We start from the raw sequence: 23,230 nt of genomic DNA on the forward strand, positions 1-23,230 counted from the left end.
ACACTTATACAAAATGTCATGTTTATAAAGGCCGAATATTCTTATGGTTCATTAACTTATGCATTAATGAGTGCACCTAGCTGGGTTAGGTCTATACAGAGAATTTTAATATACTCGGCCTGCTTTTAACATCATGCACTGAAAGCCTCAGGTCGCATGTTATTAAAGCACGTCTGTGCTCCAAAATCAAAACCTAACTGTGCGAAGGACCCTTGTTCTATCGCTCTGTGCTGTGGTTTCTTCCTATGGTATGTCACATAGTTATTTACCTGACCTATTCTTTCTTTAGTCGCTAAGTTACAGCAGCCATGTTTGCAGCTATGGAGCTATAATTTTGTCACAGGGTCACAGATTCTTTATAGAATGTCCTCTCCTTCCCCTCCTCTGAACTTCCTGACTCCTATGGGTTATTTAAACTCCATCTCCAGTAAAAAATAAAAAAATGATATGCTCTTAGATCCTAATGCGCAATACCTTTTGTAGGCCCTTTTCCTTTAAATCTCAGCCATTTGTGCTGCAGACCTCTCCTTTATTCCTAATTCAACCAGAAAATGTTATTATCGTCTGCCGTGTTACTCAGTAATAAAGTGGAGCTTGAGCCCGGTCGCTGTTACTACAAGCCTGCTTGCCCAAATTATAGTTGCCACTCCTCCCCCTCCCTTGTTAGTACACCCCTACATACTGCTTGAATCAATGCCTATGCTTTTTAAACTAGCAAATTCCCACTACAGACACACAAGTAGCTTGTGATAACGTACCTGAGATATTCAAGTTATTCACGCCTGACGTGAGCCGTGTAAACGAGCGCCGATCCACGAGACAGCTCGTGGATCGGCGCTCGTTTTCTCCTTTCACAAGGATTTAGTATGGGGACGAACATTTCTATCATGTCGGTAGCACGTCTCCCTGTTTACACAGGGAGATGTGCTGCCGGCAACGATAATATTTAAGGCATTTAAACCGATGAACGAGCGTTTGTGTGTATTCTAAAAAACATTAGTGATCAGTGTCGCTATGACAAGTTCTCATTAGAGGGGTTCTCCGAGATATTTTTTTAAAACTTTTATTACTAGATTGCTCATGTTTATAATATGTTAAAATACTTACCTTTTGAAATGTTGCTTCTGTTCTCCGTGCTGCCTGCTCATCACATGACCTCTGACGGCACGTTTTGAGCCTCCTCCACTGACGTGTCGTATACCCATCACATGGTCTCGGACCAGAGAGACCTCAGACGGTATGTGACACATCAGTGATGACGTCTAGTTTCTGGGGAAGTTTTGTGGTTTGTGCCCATGCATCCAATTTAGTTGTTCACTATTAGCGCGTCTCTGCGTGCTTCCAGTGATCTGGGACGGTGCATGCGCATTCTGAACCTGTGCAAACTAATAAGTATTATAGTGTCTTCAATGTCCGCACCATGTTGCTGCGAGGGAGGGCGGGTTTACCGCGAGGCGGGGTGAAGGCGCCGGCTGGGATTGCCGTGAGTGGGCGGGGGCTTGCATCGAGTCAGGCAGGCCCTTTTTTTTCAGCTGGGCTCCTGACGGCAGTAGCAGTAGTACTGCCCTGATGGCGGCCCTGGGGCGGCTAATGAGCGAGGACGAGCGTTCTGGTAGACCGGAAAAGGAACTTGAAAGGGACAGAATAAACAAGTGTAATATAGTGTCAACGTTGTTAGGGGATAACATTTTGGTACCATGGTTGGAACAACACTGTGCAGGCAAGGATGTCAGCGGGGACGAGCAATGAAAACAAACATGAACTGTTGGGAGGAGCAACATAAACGCTCATTACAGACAGCAATGCATGCAGGGAAAGAAAGGATTAGCAGCAAGAAACATCAACAAGCCAGACCTGGAATTTATGTAAACAAATGGCACGAAATTCAAAGAAAAAGTGGGATAAGAGGAATTTTTTGGGGGATTACAATTGTTTTTTGATTTGTGTATAAGGGGAAATGTATGAAATATTTCTTTTAAATATGATGATAACTCGGAAAACCACTTAAATTTTTTTTATTACAAAAGTCTGCCTACGCAGAAATTATACCGGAATGGCGGGTCCACCGTTGTATATAAGCCCTCATGCACACTGCAATTATCAGGAACGAGCGTTCTGTGAACGCTCATCTGCCTGATAATTGGCCAGTGTAAAAGGGCCTTTATTCTATCTATCTATCTATCTATCTATCTATCTATCTATCTATCTATCTATCTATCTATCTATCTATCTATCTATCTATCTATCTATCATCTATCTATCATCTCCTGCAGCGGGAATCAGCAGGGAGGAAGTAAAGGGCTGCAGTCATTCTAGTCTCCTCCTACTCTTTCCCTTAATGAATGGAGAGTGCAGCCTGCAAGTGAGTGAAGCAACAAAACGGCATGGAGAACTCTTTTTTTTATTTTTTTTATTATAATTTACACACTGAGGTTTTTGAGTGGATCACATGACATAATTAAATGCCTCTACTATGGCAGCCAGGCAGCAAAAAGTTAGAAAACAAAAACTCTCGCCTGGTAAATGCTTTTGTCAACTTCCCTACCCGTCTCCCTTATGATTTTTTTGCAGAACAATCCATTATTTTTATTTTTCTAACAAACTTTGTGATATTTCTGGATTACTTTTGTCCTATGGAGCAGGGTGCGTACATCCAAAAACACAGATAGAGGTAAAACCCAGTGCTACCAAGATCTCCTGCGCTGCCTAATAACACATGTGCTCCACAGACTGAAGGGCATGTTAGGTAGTTCTTGGGTCCTGTAGCAGATGGAGGAAGTTATCTTCCCAGGGCAGATTCCTCCTCTCTGTCTTTCTAATTTAAGCTATGGGCTACGTTTCTGCTATTAAGACCTTATTCACACGAGCGTGTCCGTTTTGCGTGCGTAAAAAATGCAACGTTTTGCGCACGTTGCAGTTCCGTGTGACATCCGTGTACGGTGCGCGTCTGCATTTTTTTACGCCCGTATGTCATCCATATGTCGCACGTTTTTTACGTCCGCAAAAAAAACCTGAAGGAGGTGGTTTATTTTTTCCTCATCATTTCTTTAGCAACTGGTGCGTGAAAAACACGGACAGCACATGGATGACGTCCGTGTGCTGTCCGTTTTTTTCACGCACCTTTTGACTTCATTGGGTGCGTGATGCGCAATAAACGCCCAAGAATAGGACATGCAGTGAGTTTCACGCAGCGGACACACGCTGCGTGAAAAGCACTGAATGGCCTTATTGCATTGCATAGGAACGTGTGACGTCCGTAGTTTTAACGCACGTAATACGGACGTGAAATACGCTCGTGTGAATAAGGCCTAACGTTGTTTTCTCATACTGTTTATATGCCCTTTCAGGGAATTTGGATATCAGAGAGGGGGTCCCGCAGGCGGAAACTTTACTCCGTGAGCCAGAACAGATTGCCGCTCTGGTGGGCTTGAACCGTCCACGCGTTAAACTGACAGCTATTCGTATGAATTCCCAGGAGAAGGACCCTCAGTGGTTCCTATCCGATAGGAAGACTAATTCAGTTGATAATCATATACTTTATATACTTTATATACTTTATGTATATGTTTATGTACGGCTGTACTTTTTTTGCATGGCATTACTGGAATAGCTCGTTAAATTTGTCTATTTTTTATAGACAGGATGAAACACGCAGCAAAGTTTGTTAAGGCCTAAGCTATTTTAATTACTTGACACTATTTCCTTTAGGTATGTAATTTAACCTGACTGTTCTGGGTTCCCTTAACGTGTCAATATAATTGACTTTATCACCTTGTATAGGTTTAGAAGGGTAATCTCCACTGAGATACAAAACACTGATTTGCCAAATGTAATTATAATGAAGGCGAGATGTCAAAATTTACCTTCCTGCTCAATGGCCCCGCGCCAAATTCAGTAACATATATGTTTGCCAAATTGTTTTGTCGTGTGCATATTAAATGCAGCTGACACAGGTTAAAATCCCCAAGCCTTGTGGCCATAGACGTGTGAAAAAACTCATTGTGGAATTCTAGTTACTTGACGCGACTCAGCCGCCTCGGTGTACGGAGGACCGTGATACGTCTTGTTCTGTGCAGTGTCTCATAGTCACGTAATAGAAATCTTATTACGAGCTCCCGTCGTGTCGCGGTGAGTTTGGAAAAAGAGCACTGAGTTATTTTGTGCATTGTGTTATTTTTTCCTGGTTCACGATTGTTTTGCTATTAATTTGCGGAGCTGATTTCTGGCTTCTCTCTCAGGGACTCATTTGCTGGGCTCCCAAATGCACCATCAGTGGGGGAAAAAAATTGAAAAGGAATCCCACTGAAACAGGCGTCGTGTTTACTTCAGATATATCCGGCATATTTACCATATGTTTTTTTTCCTGTTAACTGTTTATTGTTAGGCTATGTGTACACAGGGCGGATAGGCTCCATAAAAGCACACCGCAGGGAAATCCGAACGAAAAATCGCACCAAATTGTGGTGTCGTTTTTCATCCGGAATGTCCACAGCGGAAAACTGCACATCAAAAAACCCACATACTTACCCTCTGATATCATGAAGACCAGCCTCCTGGGATGACGATTCATCCCATGTGATCGCTTCAGCCTGTGATTGGCTGCAACGGTCACATAAGATGAAACGTCATCCTAGAAGGACAAAGAAGCATAGAATTCGGAGTAAGTATAAGATTTATTTTTTTTGTGTTGTATTTTTTAAATTTATTTTTTGCAGAATCACAGTTTTTTGTTTTTTTTGTCTTTTAGCAACTCTGTTTTCCACAGCGGAGATTCCACCCAAAAATCTGCACCACAATTAGGTTCGGCTTTTTAGCCGAAATTCTCAGCAGGTTGTAGGACAGATATGCTGCGTACATTTTACACAGCGTATCCGCCCTGTGTGCAAATACCCCTACAGTGTAATATAACAATCCTCTGAATTGTAGCTTTTGACAGCAAAATTATTTGGGCACGATGTAATGATCAGGCGGGAACTAGGATATTCGGGGTGGGGATGCAGAGTAATTGTAATGATTGGTTGTCTTCTTTATCTCACCCTGAGCATAGTCGGGCATTTTACATTTATTAGGTCTTTCGGTCACCCGGTCACCGAAGCTCCATACAAGTATACCCAAACCCTTCTCTGCTCTCTTCCTCTCGCTCCCTCCTTCTCATCTCTTTTCTTTATGTCGGTCAATCTCGTTTACGTTCATCAGTTAGTCCGGCCTCTGTGCTTGCTCGGAATAGTAGACAAAGTGAAGACAACCTTATATTGAAGTATGGATGTCCACATAACAGCCCACATGCACGCCTTCCGCTCTACGGGTAAGTTCACACTTCTTCGTCATTATAGTCGGTCCCCTCTGCCTTTTGCTGTGAAAAATTGTAAGGAAACTGACATGTAAATGGATCCCATTGTGATTCTCGTACATTATAAGCATTTGCCGTTAAAAAGGGCAACGATTTTATATCCGTAACATATTCTTCAGATAAGAGAATGGATATTTCGATCAGAAATATTATTAAAATAATAACGGTAATAGTTTAAGTATTATTATTTAAAAAAAATAAAAAATTACGTGCGCCTGTAAATAATCATATGCGTTTTGGGGGATGGTGAGCGTCTGTTGTACCAGCCAGAGGTAAGATGCCATTTTGATTGCCGCTTCCAGCAGAGGAGAAGAATTGAAAAAAAAAAGGATAAAAAGCCTCTAATTCCGAATGGCATCTAAATATAGAGATCTGTGGTCTTGCTTTGGATGCCAGGGGGCACCGGCTGAACAGAACAAGCTTAAATGCCAGCGTTACCACTGTAGGCAATGCTGGGTAGGAGGTGATTTTCTGAATCTAAAGCAAGAGTACAGGCAGCAAACTGAGGGACATAAATAATTTGGGACAGTTCATTTTTATATCATTTCAAATGCAAACCAGATCTGGGCAAACATATGTCGCCTGCCACGGTGCTCGCAGCGCCCCGTCCTCCTGTAAACTGCGCCCAGGTACAACACGGTGGATCCTTTGTACATATAGACATAAAAAAGTAGCGTTTCAATGATGTGTATTAAATGCATAGGTATAGAAAATATCAATTTACTTTAATCTGGCACCAAGGGACCTGGGAGGTACCGAATCATCAGATATTCTGGACTATCGGACATTGACCGTAATACACATTTCTACTGCTGTAATTGTTCTATAAATCAGAGGATTCACCATTGCTTCTGTGCTGGATTATCAGATTTTCTGGAATATATAATTTCAGATTTCAAGAGTAGTCATTTTTTTTCTTTTTCCGTCGCTGTAGCTGTATGAGGGCTTGTTTTTTTGCGGGGCGAGTTGTATTTTTCAATGGCACCATTTTTGTATCCTTTTTTTTTTACTTTTTAGTACTTTTACACAATAAAATCTGTTTTATGGGAAAGTCGTTTTTGTGTCGCCATAACTTTTTATTTTTATTTTTCAATCGATTTATAGCCATAAGATGGCTTGTTTTTATTGCTTGATGATTTGTAGTTTTTATTGGTACCATTTTGGGGTACATGTAAGTTATTGATTATCTGTTATGTTTTTTATTTAGGGACGAAAAAAGCCAGCAATTCCACCATTGTTTTTTTTTTTTCACAATGTGCCGTATGGTATAACTAGTAAGTTATGTTTGTTCTTTGGGTCACTACAATTGTGGCGGTACCTAAGTTGTCGTTTTTTTTGTTTTTTGTTTTTTTTTATATTAACCATTTAAAAAATAAATTAATAATTGAAAAAGGGCCTTATACGCAGATACTTAGATTTTCGCTGTAAATTATGCCGGTTCCTGGGATAAGTTATAGTAAATTTCTGGGGCCGCGGGTGGCCATGCCCATTATCGATAAGCTCCACTTTTTTAAGTGGTGTGAGCAGCACAAACGGCACAAAAGGTTAAATTTTTTGTGCAAATTGCGACTTTTGTGGCATTTGTGCTTTTTTTACACCAGAAAACTGGCGTAGGACGATTAATAAATTGCCCCCATAGTGTTTATATACTATAACTTGCATATTTGACTGGACTTGTGCTCCCTGTACCCACTGTTACATTATAAAGTCTACATTCCTGCAGCTGACACCTATTTTCCCATGCCAGCAAAACGCTCAGACTCCACCCCCTTATGTTTTTTTTCTTCTTCCCTAAATATCAATTGGGAGATGCACACAGTCGTGCGACAGCTAAACCACGGCCAGAGTCGGAAACATTTTCTCTTACCTGGGGCCGGTGTTTGCCTCCTTTACTCCACACGTAGATATGCACCTACCTGCATAGTGTGTAGTCTATTAAGATCTGATGCTTTACTGCAGACACGTAGCCAGGAACAGCAATACTGAAAAGTCCCTTTGATTTAATACTTTTCCTCTCCGTGTGGTAGCACTGACCTCTATTAGAGTTACTGGGTTAATAAAGAACACTTTGCTGCCTTGTTGTCTGTTTCTCCGTAAATCTGCTGGGTTTCTTATGTAGCGGCTGTGTTTGAATGGCAGCACGCTATTGAAGCCCACATACAATAGGCAATAATTTCGATGGCCCTTATGTCTGCACTTTAGATCTTTTTTTAAAACCGCAAAAGTTTAGTGACCTAGAAATGAATCAATAAAAAGCTATTTTCTATGTGACAAATTGAAGAACTGAAGGATTCTTGCAGATGCATTGACTTTAACAATCCGAGATGCATTGTTTTTAAAGCCTTCTTCAGACACATAATCCTGAGTGGAGGAGAGGATTCTGGGAGGTGTTCAGGTTACACTTTGACAATTCGATTGCATTTTCGATCTTCTCTATTCCAAGGCTAAAACACAATTGACATCTGTAACCGCCTGAAGCAGAGAATTTTTATGTTTATTAATCTGAAGTTGCTCGTTTTTTTAAGCTAGACTTTTAAGCTAGACTTATTATATGTGACTTTGTCTTAATTATTATTTTTGATTATATATCGCTATAGAGGTATTCAGGATGTGCCCTCAAAATGGTTTTTGCCCAGTGGGCCTCTAATTTATCTGTCTCAGATACTCACGCACTGTAGGCCCAAATTTACTTAAGCCTCATGCACAGTCTAACAAATCTACAATACGGTTCCCATAGCCTGTTATGCTCCCATATTGTACCTCTGTATGCCTCCGTTGCTTGCTGTATTACGTAGGTATTCTCCACTAGAAGCAATCCACCACAGTGGCACTCGGAGGTGTTATTCCATACACGGCTCTCTACCCCAGGTTATTTTGAAGTGTGACATTTTATTTAATTCGAAAGGTTTGCAGATATTGTCTTGTTTAGTTTTATCCGTCATCCTAATAGATGAACAGAAGGTTGTTATCATTGTCTGCCGTGTTAGTGTATATTCACACAGTGCAGTTTTGGTGCAGTTTTTGAAGCCACAATCCGGAATGGATTAAAAAAAAATCCTATAATTTTCCCTGCCCCTTTATGATCCTCTTCTGGTTGAGGCTTCAAAAGCTGAATAAAAAAGATGCACCAAAACTACAATGTGTGAATAAGGCCTTACAGATAGAGTGGAACTGCAGCCCGGTCACAGTCACTAATTCTACAAGCCTGCTAACTCACATTACACTTGATAACCCCTACCCCCTGTCACACCTCCCAAGTTGCCTGCTTGAATCAGTGCTGATCCTGCTGTGATCACAGGACCTTATTAGCTAGCAAGTTCCCTCTACAGATGCACAGATCGCTAGTAATTCGCTGATTGGGCAAGCGATTCAAGTATTCAGTGTTCCTTTAAAGGGGCATTCCCATAATAGACCTTTATCATCTATTTATCACTTATCCACAGGATAGATAAGTGACAAATCACTGGGGATTTCACTGCTAGGACACTCACTGATCACCAGAATGGGGGTTCCGAGCCCCCCTGTTCCTCCTCACTGCACCCCCCGCAAGTGAGGAAAACTTTGAATGGAGCGGCAGACGAGTATGTCCATTCAAAGTCTATGGGACTAACGGAGAGAGGCGAGTACAGTGCTGTGCTGTTTCCATCAGTCCTATAGACATTGAATGGAGAGGCAGAGCGCATGCTCATCCTCCTCCATTCAAGCTCCTCCTCACCACAGTGGTGCAGTGAGGGGGGAACTGGGAGTTCCGGACCCCGTTCTAGTGATTGGTGGGGCCCCCAGCGAACAGACACTTATCACCTATCCAGCGGATAGGTGATAAATGTATATTCTGGGAATGCCCTGTTAAGCTTATGTCCGATATAATCGGTATGAATGGCCATGTGTCTACCTTATGCGGAAATGGTCATGCTTTTTTTTTTTCTAATGTTGAAGAAATGAATAGTTGATCAAAAACTTGATAGGATGATAATTTTTTTTATTTGCTTATTAAAATGTGTCCTTTTCCTAAGATCAGCTTCAGTTTAGTGGTTGATAATCACCCCGAATAATCTCACTGTTTGTAAAATGTGGTAATAAGGGTTTAAATAAAATAACAACAGATTGGTTTCTCATGCGAAACGACGGTGTGAAATGTACAATCAAAAAACAAGACACTGTTTAATAGGGTTTCATACCTGTTGTAGGTTCAGCTATATACACCGCACTATCTCCAGTGTGAAAAAGCTTAAAATGGCTTTTAAAAAAAATGCACGTGATCTCATGACATAAATAATGCAGACTATAGTTATAGAACTAAAACGGTCTATAGTGTAACATTCTACTTGTATCGGGACACATGTCGAAATATGAAACCGAACCAAGAATGTTTAAACCAATGGGTTTGTCTCACGACAAGAACCACTTTCAATATGATGCCTTATAAGGCCCCATGCACACGAACGTGCTTTTGCGGCCGCAATTCCCCCGAAAATTCACGGGAGAATTGCGGCCCCATTCATTTCTATGGGCCCATGCACACGACCGTGGTTTCCACGGTCCGTGCACGGCCCAGGAGCCTGGTCCAGGCTCATAGAAAATAATGGACGCGGCCATGTGACACTCCGTGGCCGGCCGAGCCGAAAATCACGGCCATGCACATGGCTACGTTCGTGTGCATGAGGCCTTAGGATCGGCACAGTATTTGAATGTGTTTTATAGGTCATCTGAAACCTCTGGTAGAGGTCATGAACCTATATGCCATAAATGTCTGATAGATGTGGGTCCCAGCTCTGGGACCCCCACCTTTATCGAGAACGGGAGTCACAGAACCCTCGGACAGCCTGGTGCGGCGGCCTCTGGCTGCGGGATCCGGACAGTGACTAGTGCAGAGAGGGACGCGAATGTTCACAAATTTCTCCATTCTGTTGTGTGGTTGTTACGGAACTCCTTTTAAACAGAATGGACAGAGCCGTACTCATTCTGCAGCCAACTGCCGCTGCACCAGGCGAAGCGGGGTTGGGTGACCCCTGTACTCGATAAAAGTGAAGGTGCCAGAGGTGGGACCCGTATTTTTCATCTGTTTATGGGATATGCTATAAATGTCCAAGATGGGAATATTCTTATAAGCAACACTACCCCAAGCATCTAATAGACCGGTAGTATATTTTGTGTGCAGTTAATGCACCTCTTGTAATAATATTATGGTTTAAGGCCACGTCCACCTTCGCAACCAAATTTTTATTTATCCAATGCAGCTAAAATTTTGGAATTGGACAATGGAGCAATGGAAGAATGTGGCATACCATCTTTCTACGGATTCGCCCTTTCAGGCCCTGTTCACACTGAGTTTTTTGGCGCCGATTTTAGCGTGGAAACCGCATCCGAATCGGTGCCAAAAAACTGCCGAAATCACCCCCATTGATTTCAATGGGAGGCAGAGACATTTTTTTCCCCAGGCGGCTTTTAGCCTCTCGCTGTAAAAAAAAGTGGCATGTCCTTTCTTTCTGCGGCGCTAGTTTCGGAGCGTTTTTCATGGCGTTTTTTACCCACGGTCCTTGCATTAGCTTCATGACAGCTGCAAAAATGCGCAGGCAGGTCAAAATCTGCCTCAGAATTCTGAGTTTGTTGGACTCTTATTTTATAAAATGTACAACACCCCGGAGGTTCCAGATTATCAATAATTATTATTAAGCATTCCAGAATATCAGACACATGAAAAACGAAATAGAAATTACTTTCAATGGGGTTTTGTAAGAGTAGCAAAAAAACATGGCTTCCTCTCTCAAGAAACCGCGCCAGTCTTGCCCATGGGCTGTATGTATAGGGGAACTTTGAAGTGGAAATGAATGTATGCAAATGTTTGCACCTCTGAAGTTGTTATTTAGGATTCAGTAAGTAACACCTTTTTACTGGTAAATGTATTTAGCGTTTTGCACGTATAATTGCTTTAGGAGAATTGGGCACCACTGTTTAATGATGTTGACTGGAGCACACGGATTGTCACAGTAATTCAGCACCATGGAAGGACGAGGCTGCATCTCAGCAGGTGCCTTGTGTATGTACTCATGTAGTATCTGCTCTTCTCCGCAACCCACTGCCATACAATTTCATCTTAAAATGACAATGTATGATGACTACATGTTAAATCTCTGAGAAATATGAAATTTTTGGATTCTAAATGTGTAGGACTATTAAATTACAATATTGGGGACCTGAAAGTCCCGCACTCTACAGCTAGAAATACACATAAGATATAAAGGTTTGATTCTGACCATTTTGGCCGAACGTCGCTTGAAAATGAGTGTTCGCAATGGTTTTTTCGGCAGCTGTCAGCTGAAACTACACGTCAATAGTTAATTACAGGCGATCGTTTGGCTCTTTGCGCACGCCCACTCTGTTGGTTTACATTTTGTTTAAACTGTGTATGGCCAGTCTGACATCCTAAAAGCATTGGATTTGTACCATCAGGTTTTTGTCGAGGGTTATTCTAATTCTTATTTCTCTAAATGATCAAAATCTCTGTTTTGGAAATGCTCAATAATCTGAAAATTTAAATAGTCCGATTTTCACTAATCATGTGGACCATCAAAGATTCATCCAGAACTTCTTTTTTTGTTCCTTTTCATCTCACTCTGCTGGTATTATAAATACACATCTTCATCCTCCATGCTTACTGAGTGGGTTGACTTCCTGGTGTGATATAAGCTGTGCTGTGTGCTCTCAGCCAATCACATGCCCCCCCCCCTGTTGCTCCGCCTTTCACGGCCGCGGTCTGACACACTGAGAGGATGAGAAACTGCAGCAGCATCCCCCTTCTCCCTTTCTTCTATATCATGTTTTACATTAGACAGATTTTAATGTGGCTGAGGAGGTTTATGAAGAATTTACAGAGCCTGTAAGCAGGTAAATGGGAACTGCAAGATTCTGGAAGGTGGGGAGGATGCTACATGTGTATATACACTAACGTTCAAAAGTTTGGGGTCACCCAGACAATTTTGTGTTTTCCATGAAAACTCACACTTATATTTATCAAATGAGTTGCAAAATGACTAGAAAATATAGTCAAGACATTGACAAGGTTAGAAATAATGATTTTTATTTGAAATAATAATATTCTCCTTCAAACTTTGCTTTGGTCTTGGAATGCTCCATTTGCAGCCATTCCAGCATTGTAGACCTTTGGCATTCTAGATGTTAATTTGCTGAGGTAATCGGGAGAAATTTCACCCCATGCTTCCAGAAGCCCCTCCCACAAGTTGGATTGGCTTGATGGGCACTTCTTGCATACCATACGGTCAAGCTGCTCCCACAACAGCTCTATGGGGTTGAGATCTGGTGACTGCGCTGGCCACTCCATTACAGATAGAATACCAGCTGCCTGCTTCTTCCCTAAATAGTTCTTGCATCATTTGGAGGTGTGCTTTGGGTCATTGTCCTGTTGTAGGATGAAATTGGCTCCAATCAAGCGCTGTCCACAGGGTATGGCATGGCGTTGCAAAATGGAGTGATAGCCTTCCTTATTCAAAATCCCTTTTACCTTGTACAAATCTCCCACTTTACCAGCACCAAAGCAACCCCAGACCATCACATTACCTCCACCATGCTTGACAGATGGCGTCAGGCACTCTTCCAGCATCTTTTCAGTTGTTCTGCGTCTCACAAATGTTCTTCTGTGTGATCCAAACACCTCAAACTTCGATTCGTCTGTCCATAACACTTTTTTCCAATCTTCCTCTGTCCAATGTCTGTGTGCTTTTGCCCATATTAATCTTTTCCTTTTATTAGCCAGTCTCAGATATGGCTTTTTCTTTGCCACTCTGCCCTGAAGGCCAGCATCCCGGAGTCGCTTCTTCACTGTAGACGTTGACACTGGCGTTTTGCGGGTACTATTTAATGAAGCTGCCAGTTGAGGACCTGTGAGGCGTCTATTTCTCAAACTAGAGACTCTAATGTACTTGTCTTGTTGCTCAGTTGTGCAGCGGGGCCTCCCACTTCTCTTTCTACTCTGGTTAGAGCCTGTTTGTGCTGTCCTCTGAAGGGAGTAGTACACACCGTTGTAGGAAATCTTCAGTTTCTTGGCAATTTCTCGCATGGAATAGCCTTCATTTCTAAGAACAAGAATAGACTGTCGAGTTTCACATGAAAGCTCTCTTTTTCTAGCCATTTTGAGAGTTTAATCGAACCCACAAATGTAATGCTCCAGATTCTCAACTAGCTCAAAGGAAGGTCAGTTTTATAGCCCCTCTAAACAGCAAAACTGTTTACAGCGGTGCTAACATAATTGCACAAGGGTTTTCAAGTGTTTTCTAATCATCCATTAGCCTTCTAACACAGTTAGCAAAAACAATGTACCATTAGAACACCGGAGTGATGGTTGCTGGAAATGGGCCTCTATACACCTATGTAGATATTGCATTAAAAACCAGACGTTTGCAGCTAGAATAGTCATTTAGCACATTAACAATGTATAGAGTGTATTTCTGATTAATGTTATCTTCATTGAAAAAAACTCTGCTTTTCTTTTTCAAAAATAAGTAAATTTCTGAGTGATCCTAAACTTTTGAACGGCGTGTTTTTTGCTTTATCCTGAATGTCCGTACTTCTCTCTCGGTCTGTTTATATCCATAATGGATAATTAACATATATCAACTTTCCAATTTGTAGATTTTAATCTTAATCTGTTAGTGGTTTTAACTAATATCTAACTACCTATTATTTGAGTAACTCCGTTTTCTCATGACAGAGGAAGATACCTACAGCACTTACTCCAATCTACTGCTCAAGTATTTCCTGGCGGAAGGAGTAATCAGCGGACATGAAGTATTTATCGCGTCTGCCAGTGACATTCCACACAAAATTTTGAAGGTAATCGGTCACGAGTATTGATTTGAGAATACGTATTTGATGTTCATACAAAAATAATAATGCCTTTCCCCCCCCAAAAAAAAGAAAAATGAGCAATAGATGATTAAGGTTAAGTAAGCTATCATTTGACCAAGTCTCTTGCAGTTTTGTGTATACAGCTGCCATGCAGAACTATGTGACTCCAAGGTTACAAACTACACATAAACTTTGTTAACCTGCTGTCTATTACCAAGAACAAGGGGCAGTTGGCAGGGAGTAGCACATGATTGCAGGATCACACTAATAAAAAAGGGTTTGTTTGTAGACCGTTTCTATGGAGACACATAGTTCTGCATAGGAGCTGTATACAGAAAACGGAATTTTAATTAAGACTGATTGCAAAGGTTTTTTTGTTTTAAAAGTGTACATACTTTTAACATTACCCCTTGAAGGTAAAGCTTGGCCTACATAATAACATTTGCCACTAGTAACGTTACTATGGTGATATATAAAACGACTACAGTAGCAGGACTACCTGCTTTTGCTTCATGTTGAAGACGTGCCTTAGCTGAGAAATGTGTGGTTCATTAGCATCAGGATACACCAGGAGTGCCTGTCCTGTTGATGAATCTGTTGAAGGCTGAGAGTTGTGCCAAATGACGAAGTCTTCTCTGCTGCATTAACAATCTCCACTTTGCTACATCAGTATCTAGTAGCGATCCTGTGACAGCCGGGAGACTCTATTAAGAATTCCATGGGCGTCCAGCTGTATAACATGACATTGTCCCACACACATCACACCAGCGAGCTAGCAGACCAACGCTGTATCAAGGCAGTGACCAAAACAATGGCGTCGGCAACTTCTTTTACTCGCATTGAAATGCTATAATTGTCCTGCTTTAATTTTATGATATGTAATTGGGAGGATCCTGAACCTATAAGCAAGACAAATATTGCTGATACTTGGAAGGGCAAAAGACGTTCTTTCAGACCGTAATTATCGGGGGGAAAAAAAGTGTGTAACGAAAAGAGACAAGTAAAAGATAAAAAGCCCCATCAACAGCGTAGGGTATATTATATACCACCCGGCAATTTATCCATCATCCTTTGAAAACATATTCATGCCTTTTGTACTCCCAGCTCTCTCAGAAAATCAGCTACGAAACGCAACAATGGAAGACCTCACAAGGAAGAAAAAAAGAATGTCGTGCCTAGTGTTTTTCTAGACTATCAGATTGAAAGTACAGGCAGAATTCTTTGCACTCGCTCTGAGGATCTGTCCGGGCTGTCACTGGGTGCTGGAATTAATCTTCTGCCGCATGATAACATCAGCCCTGGATCTGTATAGCGTGATCGGGGTGAAACCCTCTGTGCAGCCTGTCGTTTTTTACATTTTTTTTTTTTGTTATTTTATTTTTGTATTTTGGCTTATGGAGTTTTCTTTTATTTTTAACTGCCGTTTTAAGAGAAATGGGCACATGAAATCTTTCCCAGCACCCCCTCACCACACCCACATTATAACAATGTTCTTTTTTCCCCCATGCATCCTATAACTTGTTTTATAAAAGAGAATTTTATTGACTGCAGAAATCACCATCTGCTGCCAGTACCTCTGGTAACTACATAACCCATTATGCATTACTCCAAAATCACACAAGTACTGTAGATCGGAGGCTTTGGTGATCAGAATCTTTCCAAATTATGAGAAGGATGCTGGAGTGCCACAGAGTTAGGTCTAAGGCACAGGAAAGGCTTCCTGCTGTGTTCTGTGCAGCAGCAGCACGCATGCCACAGGCAGTGTGCAAACTCTAGCCCCCACTGCGGAGGGGAAGGGAAAATATGATTGGCTGGCAATAATCTTACATCATCTTCAGGAAGTAGCCTAGAGGAGATTCAGTTCCAGTAGCATACAGAGGGCTAAGAAGATTTATGGTTGCTGTGCAATAACCTAGGCACATTTTGCCTTTTTTATTGCATGACGAAATTTTATACAATTCAATTAAATCCCTGTTCACATCTAGTTTTCTGCCTATGTTTAACAATCCCGACATATACGTAAGGCTAAGTTCACACTTGTGTTGTATAATCCATTACACTGATCCGTTTTTAGATCAGAATAAGGATAAAAACGGATCAGTTATAAACCCCATTGAAATAAAAATAATGTATGCATATGGATTACAATCCATTTGTTTCCGTTTTACATGGACTCCAATGAAAAAAATAACCCATCCGTAATGACATCCGGTTTTTTGAACGAAGTAAAAGTCCTGCACTCTGCACTTTTATCTCCGTCAAAAAACGGATGACTAACATAACGGATGCATTTAAAAATCCCATTGATTTCAATGGGATTTTGAACTTATCATTTTGTAAGTATTATTCTGATCTAAAGACAGATCAGCGTAACGGATTATACAACGCAAGTGTGAACTTAGCCTTAAACATAGGCCGTGACAGATACCTAACCGTGGCATCTGTCACCCATAGTCTATTATTGTATCGGTTAAACATATGAATCATGAACTCCCATGACCCTTTTTATCACGCATGCGCTAAATGGATACCATTAAAGCCTATAGTGATGGATGTCATTGTAAGACCGAATTGAGACGAACGTGGGGAAAATCGGACGTAAAGAACGGCCATTTTTCATGTCTGAGTTGCCCCCATGCGGGTCCCGTTTTCACGGATCCCCATAGACTTGAGTCTATCGAGGGATCTGTGAAAACGGAACCAAATAGGACATGTTCTATTTTTTAATAGACCCTTCACACGGTCGGTTGAAACAACGGTTGGCCGTTTGAATGTCCCCACTGATATACATGCATCACACGGATGGACGTTGTTTTAATGGCCGTCACCCGGAGGTATACTACAGTCCTCTGAATTCGCCCTAAGGCATCCGTCACCCATACACTATTATTGCATCTGTTTAATGTATACATCATGAAAAGCTATTAAAAAGCCTTTAATGAATACAGTAGCGTATGCCACCCATAGGATCCCATGTTAAAAACGTATACTGCGTGGTATATTTTTTTGCGGGAACGAATAACGTGGTCTACTACGCTATTCCATACCCAAATAATAAGAAAAAGATGTACTGACGGTCTAATGGAGCCCTATCGACAGTCTAGCGGGGACGTCAGGAGCTTTCCCAACATACACACTGATGTACTGCTGGGCAAAAATGACATGTGAGCAGGGTGTAATATATTTTTTATATTGATTCTACTCTGTTTTTGAGATCTCTGCTTGTGGTCAATGAATGGGAATCATCATTGTTTGCTACCAGAGGATAAAAGTCTGTCCTGGGTATGTGATGATGACGCCGGTGCGCAGCTTTTTATTTCAGTGCAGTTAACCAATATTCCTATTGTAATGAGTCATCATCACATGACCGAGAGGAATTTTCATCCTCTTGAAGTAAAAAAGGGAAGGTTCCCCATCAGTGACCACAAGCAGAGTTGTAATGATCGATAAACAAATAAGTTATATGATAATTGATTGTTTGCGAAAACTGGAAATCCCCTTCAAGGCCCCTGCACACTGCGGGCCACAAAACCACGGATCCACTGCGGTCCGCTAAAAAACTTTATGTGCATCCGTGTGTCATCAGGATTCGCGGATGTACAAAAAAATAATTATTATTTTACTTATAGTGTGAACCCACTGACTGTTTCCAAACTGTCCTGCTAAACATGGCGTGAACCTAGACTGGTGACTAAGATAACTCAGTAAGGGCTGAATAACAATCTGAAAAGACAAAATAGGACAACTCTGACCTCTAGATCCAGGTATTTTTGACTTTAGGGTATTTGGTCTATATCATAAGTCCAAAAAAAAAAAATTTTTTACAAGAGTCCATAGTGGGATCAACCACCCTAAAAAATTTATGTAAATTAACACTCAATTGTGGCCGTTTTTTTCTGCAAAAGCAGAATTTTATTTCTATAATTTCTTTAGATTTAAAAAAACAGCGGTAATTCCTCGCTTTAAAATTAGCATTTCTATGAAATATCACTTTAAATATATATTTTTCATCTGTCATCTTTTGCTTCCCGAACGCTTAAAGGGCATGTACTGCTTTAAGCAATTAATGTTTCTTTATTTTTCAAGAAAGTGACATGAAAGTTTAGAATTTACACTAGGGCAAGACAGCGGTAAACACGTTCCTTGTTTCAGCCTCTGGGTACTGTCATTATTCCAGTGCCGTTTAACCCTTTGCCAGTCTGATATGCCTCCATAATGATGAGATCTTGTTTTGGTATATTAACCAGACAGATGGGAAGCAGCCCTTTATATGCATTTAACTTCCATTGCCCTTTTGGTCCTATGGGTCTTACTGTATCTCAGTTTTCATTTTATTGTTCTTTATTGAAGGGTTATCTCACACAGACATACTCTTAGTAAATCGGAGCAGGCCCGGCCAACACCTGATCACTCGCTGTGGGTCATTTCTAAGCCCCTAAGATAACAGCAGCGATAACACGTGACCATAACAATTTCTCTCCTTTCTGGCCCATGTGGGGGGGGGCCCGAACGTAGGGAAACCCCATCTATAATGTCCCTGTGCCCTTGTAGGGTACATAGAAAGCAGTTGTCATCACAAGTCAACTCCTTTAAAGGGTTGTCCAACCACAACACCTTATTACTTATCCGCTGGATAGGTGATAAGTGTTTGATCTCTGGGGGTCCCACTGATCAAGAGAACAGGGTCCCGACTCCCCTGTATGAACGAAGCAGCAGGTCACGCATGCGCGCTGCCGCTCCATTCATTCTCTATGGAACTGCCGGAGATAGCCGAGTGCTTGAGCCAAGGTTCGAGCTCACTATTGATGTTAACTTCCAAATTGGCTGATTTACAAGATTAAAGTTGTGGGAAACTTTTTATGTGCATTCAACTTTTATTGACATACACACCGGTCAGCCATATATCAGGCAGCAATTGACCAGTCCAGTTGAAGTTGATGTTTTGGAAACAGCAAAAATGGGCAAGTGTAAGGATCTGAGCGACTTTTACAAGGGCCAAGTTGTGATGGGTAGACGACTGGGTCAGCGCATCTACAAAACGACAGGTCTTGCGGGGTATTCCCTATATGAAGTGGTTACTACCAACTAAAAGTGGTCCAAAGAAGGACAACCGGTGACTCGGAGACAGGGTGATGGACGCTCAAGGCACATTGGGGAGCGAAGACTAGCCTCTCTGGTCCAATCCTACTGAAAAGCTATTGTAGCACAAATTGATGAAAAGTTGCTGCTGGCGATGATAGAAAAGTGTCAGAACACACAGAGCATCATAGTTTCCCATGCTGACATCTGTCCACTGTCGAAAGCTGCTACAATGGGCACGGGAGTATCAGAACTGGACCATGGTGCAACGGAAGAAGGTGGCCCGGTCTGATGAATTTTACATCATGTGGATTACTGGGTGCGTGTGCATCACGTATCTGTGGGATGTGCTGGAAAAACAAGTCCGATCTATGGAGGCCCCACCTCACAATTTACTGGATTTAAAGGGGTTGTCCAGTTTCAGCAAATTAATATGAATGTTTTTGTACCATTAAAATGGTCATGTGATGGACACACAGGTGCTGGGATTGTTACATGGTCATGTGATGGACACACAGGTGCTGGGATTGTTACATGGTCATGTGATGGACACACAGGTGCTAGGATCGTTACATGGTCATGTGATGGACACACAGGTGCTGGGATTGTTACATGGTCGTGATGGACACACAGGTGCTAGGATTGTTACATGGTCATGTGATGGACACACAGGTGCTAGGATCGTTACATGGTCATGTGATGGACACACAGGTGCTAGGGTCGTTACATGGTCATGTGATGGACACACAGGTGCTGGGATCATTAGAAGACATGGCTCTGATACACATACTGTAACTAACGATCCGTGCACCTGTGTGTCCATCACATGACCATGGATAGAATTTTATCTACTGGAAATAATCCATGAATGTTCCTACAGAATAACAACAAGCAGAGATCTTGGAAATTATATAAAATAGTGTATAACTTTTAGTTATGCAAAAGATAACATTAATTTGCTGAAACCGGACGGATCCTTCAGAGGATCTGCTGCTAACATCTCGGTTCCAGATAACACAGGACACCTTCAGAAGTCTTGTGGAGTCCATGGCACGGACCTATACAATGTTAGGCTGGTGGTCCTTATGTTATGGCTGATAGTTGTGTATGGCCTATGGGTCTTGGGCCTCATTCACACTTTTGTTCAGTGTTTTCAATCAGTATTTTTAAGACAAAACTATTAGTGGGTGCAAAACGCGGAAGAGATATAAATCTTTCTATTATACTTTTGTTCTATTTGGGTGTCATTCGTGATTTTGGCTCACAAATATTGATGCAAGATGTGCAGGTGTGAAATAGGTCTTAGTTCTCACGGGTCGGATACGCTGCGTAAAAACTGCGCAGCGTATCCAACCAGGAACCCGCAGAACCCACCTTCTGTCTTAAAAAACCGCATCCCATTGTGGTACGGTTTTTCGAACTGAATTTCTGCTGCGGAAAAAAACGATCATACTTAACCCTTACCTTACTCATTTCTGTGCGTAATCCGGCCTCCTGGGATGACTTTGCTGGTCATGTGACATCCCATGGGATGCCACGTCATCCCAGGAGGCCGGACTGCAGGAAGGAGAGACTTTTATTTTCCTGAGTTGCGACTTTTGCGGCGGATTCGCTGCGACTCCACCGCAAATGTTGCCACACTTTCCTTTCTGTCGCGGGTTTTGAACTCAATGGGGAAAACCCGCAACAGAAAATCAATGAAAACGCAGCATAAATTGACATGCTGCGAATTTAAATTCCGCACCGCTGGACAATTTATTAACGTTCTCATCCACTTTGATTCTACTGTTAATACTGTGGAATTGTCGCACGGAATTCTGTTGCAGAAATTCCGTTGCATGATCCTTTTGAATGTTTCGTTATTTGTGATGTTGTTGTTTTAGAGACTACACTACTCATCGAATTCACATGATGAGCGTCCGTTCTCATGAAGTACTAGGATATTATACATCACATTATTATCCAGGTTGCTGGTCCTAAAAGTTGTTTTTTTCCCCAAACGGCCATGAATGCAGTGACGTCACGACCAGCAAACTTTGGTACGGTTATTGAGCAGTCAACAGTTGGCTTGGATCAAGTTGATGTGTCTGTTAAAGTCCGTAATTCAGATCGTCCTGGCAGTAAATGGTTGTAAGCAATCTATTAATTACTTTTAATTACCGTAGATAATTGACTGACTTGTTTTATTATTTAAGCCCATCTCGCCTTGGCAGGGTGTTTCTATCAGGTGATTACATAACGCCTGTTTGAGTTAAAATAAACACATATGTCATAATCCGCCAGGTGTGGCATAATCTCATTTCTACACCACCCCTTTAAGAGTTTAATTGCTGTTTCCGTAGATTCCATTGAACGAAACACCCCTGAGAGCTGCGTACTTCATCCTATGTGATCTTTATATCCTGAGCTACCAACATTTGACATCTGTACCCTCAATGTGTTCTCCTAAGGCATTAGCCTTTTAAAGTTGTATAATCCAGCAAATCTGCAGGGTGTTTTTGGGGCCTTTTCTTGTCATTGTGGAATTTTATTGCAGCTAAATATTCAATTCTAGTTCATGGAAATTTAACTAAAACTCCAATTCCTACATTGCAGCGTAGATGAGCATAATTATAATTTTTTCTTAATTTTTTATTATTGCAAGATGTTTTTGGGATTATTATTCCCGATTTGATTTCAAAGGAATAATCAAAAATAAACAAAGAGAGAATGTGGTTGTACTGTAGAAATATCCTTAGATCAGGACGTTTTCCATCACCATCTCTAAAAAAAAAATCACACTAAACACCTCATTTGGATAGTGGTGCATTTGTCAATCGGACTACGTTCACCTGGATGCCCTCATTTGTAAACCCAACCTTAACCCCTTAAGGACGCAGCGTAGTTTTGGCCTTAAGGCTCAGAGCCCATTTTTCAAATCTGACATATTTCACTTTATGTGGTAATAACGTCGGAATGCTTAAACCTATCCACGCGATTCTGAGATTGTTTTCTCGTGACACTTTGGGCTTCATGTTCGTGGTAAAATTTGGTCGATATATTCAGTCTTTATTTGTGAAAAATTGCAAAATTTAGAGAAAATTTACAAAAAATAGCATTTTTCAGAATTTAAATGCATCTGCTTGAAAAACAGACGGTTATACCACCCAAAATAGTTACTAGTTCACATTTCCCATATGTCTACTTTAGATTGGCATAGTTTTTTGAACATTCTTTTATTTTTCTTGGACGTTACAAGGCTTAGAACATAAACAGCAATTTCTCATATTCTTAAGAAAATTTCAAAAGCCTTTTTTTGAAGGTACCTCTTGAGTTCTGAAGTGGCTTTGAGGGGCCTATGTATTAGAAACCCCCATAAAACACCCCATTTTAAAAACTAGACCCCTCAAAGTATTCAAAACAGCATATAGAAAGTTTTTTAACCCTTCAGGCATTTCATAGGAATTAAAGCAAAGTGGAAATGAAATTTGCAAATTTCATTTTTTCTGCTGAATTTCAATTTTATTCAATTTTTTTTCTGTAACAGAGAAGGTTTTACCAGAGAAATACTACTAAATATGTATTGTCCAGATTCTGCAGTTTTTAGAAATGTCCCACATGTGGCCCTACTGCGCTCGTGGACTAAAACACAAGCCCTAGAAGCAAAGAAGCACCTCGTGCATTTTGAGGCCTCTTTTTTATTAGAATATATTTTAGGCAGCATGCCAGGTTTGAAGAGGTGTTGAGGTATCAAAACAATGGAAACCCACCAGAAGTGACCCCATTTTGGAAATTACACCCCTCAAGGAATTAATTTATGGTTTTTGTTATCATTTTGACCGCACAGTTTTTTCACAGCACCTATTTGAATTGGGCTGTGAAATGAAAAAAATGATATTTTTTCCAATAAGATGTCATTTTTGATCAAAATTTCTTATTTTCACAGGGAACAACATACCC

General features: G+C 41.2%; 1 protein-coding gene across 4 annotated transcripts in view; it reads left to right on the forward strand.

Annotated features, from left to right (window-relative positions):
• Window positions 1–23,230, forward strand: part of ELP4 (elongator acetyltransferase complex subunit 4) — a 211,441-nt gene that overhangs the window by 21,731 nt on the left and 166,480 nt on the right. For all 4 annotated transcript variants that reach the window (XM_075837738.1, XM_075837739.1, XM_075837741.1 and 1 more), the window contains exon 3: window positions 14,076–14,197. In XM_075837738.1, coding sequence (XP_075693853.1) covers window positions 14,076–14,197 — 122 coding nt within the window. The remainder of the gene's footprint in view (window positions 1–14,075; window positions 14,198–23,230) is intronic.

This window comes from Rhinoderma darwinii, chromosome 9, assembly GCF_050947455.1.
Source record: "Rhinoderma darwinii isolate aRhiDar2 chromosome 9, aRhiDar2.hap1, whole genome shotgun sequence".
Classification (NCBI taxonomy): Eukaryota; Metazoa; Chordata; class Amphibia; order Anura; family Rhinodermatidae; genus Rhinoderma; species Rhinoderma darwinii.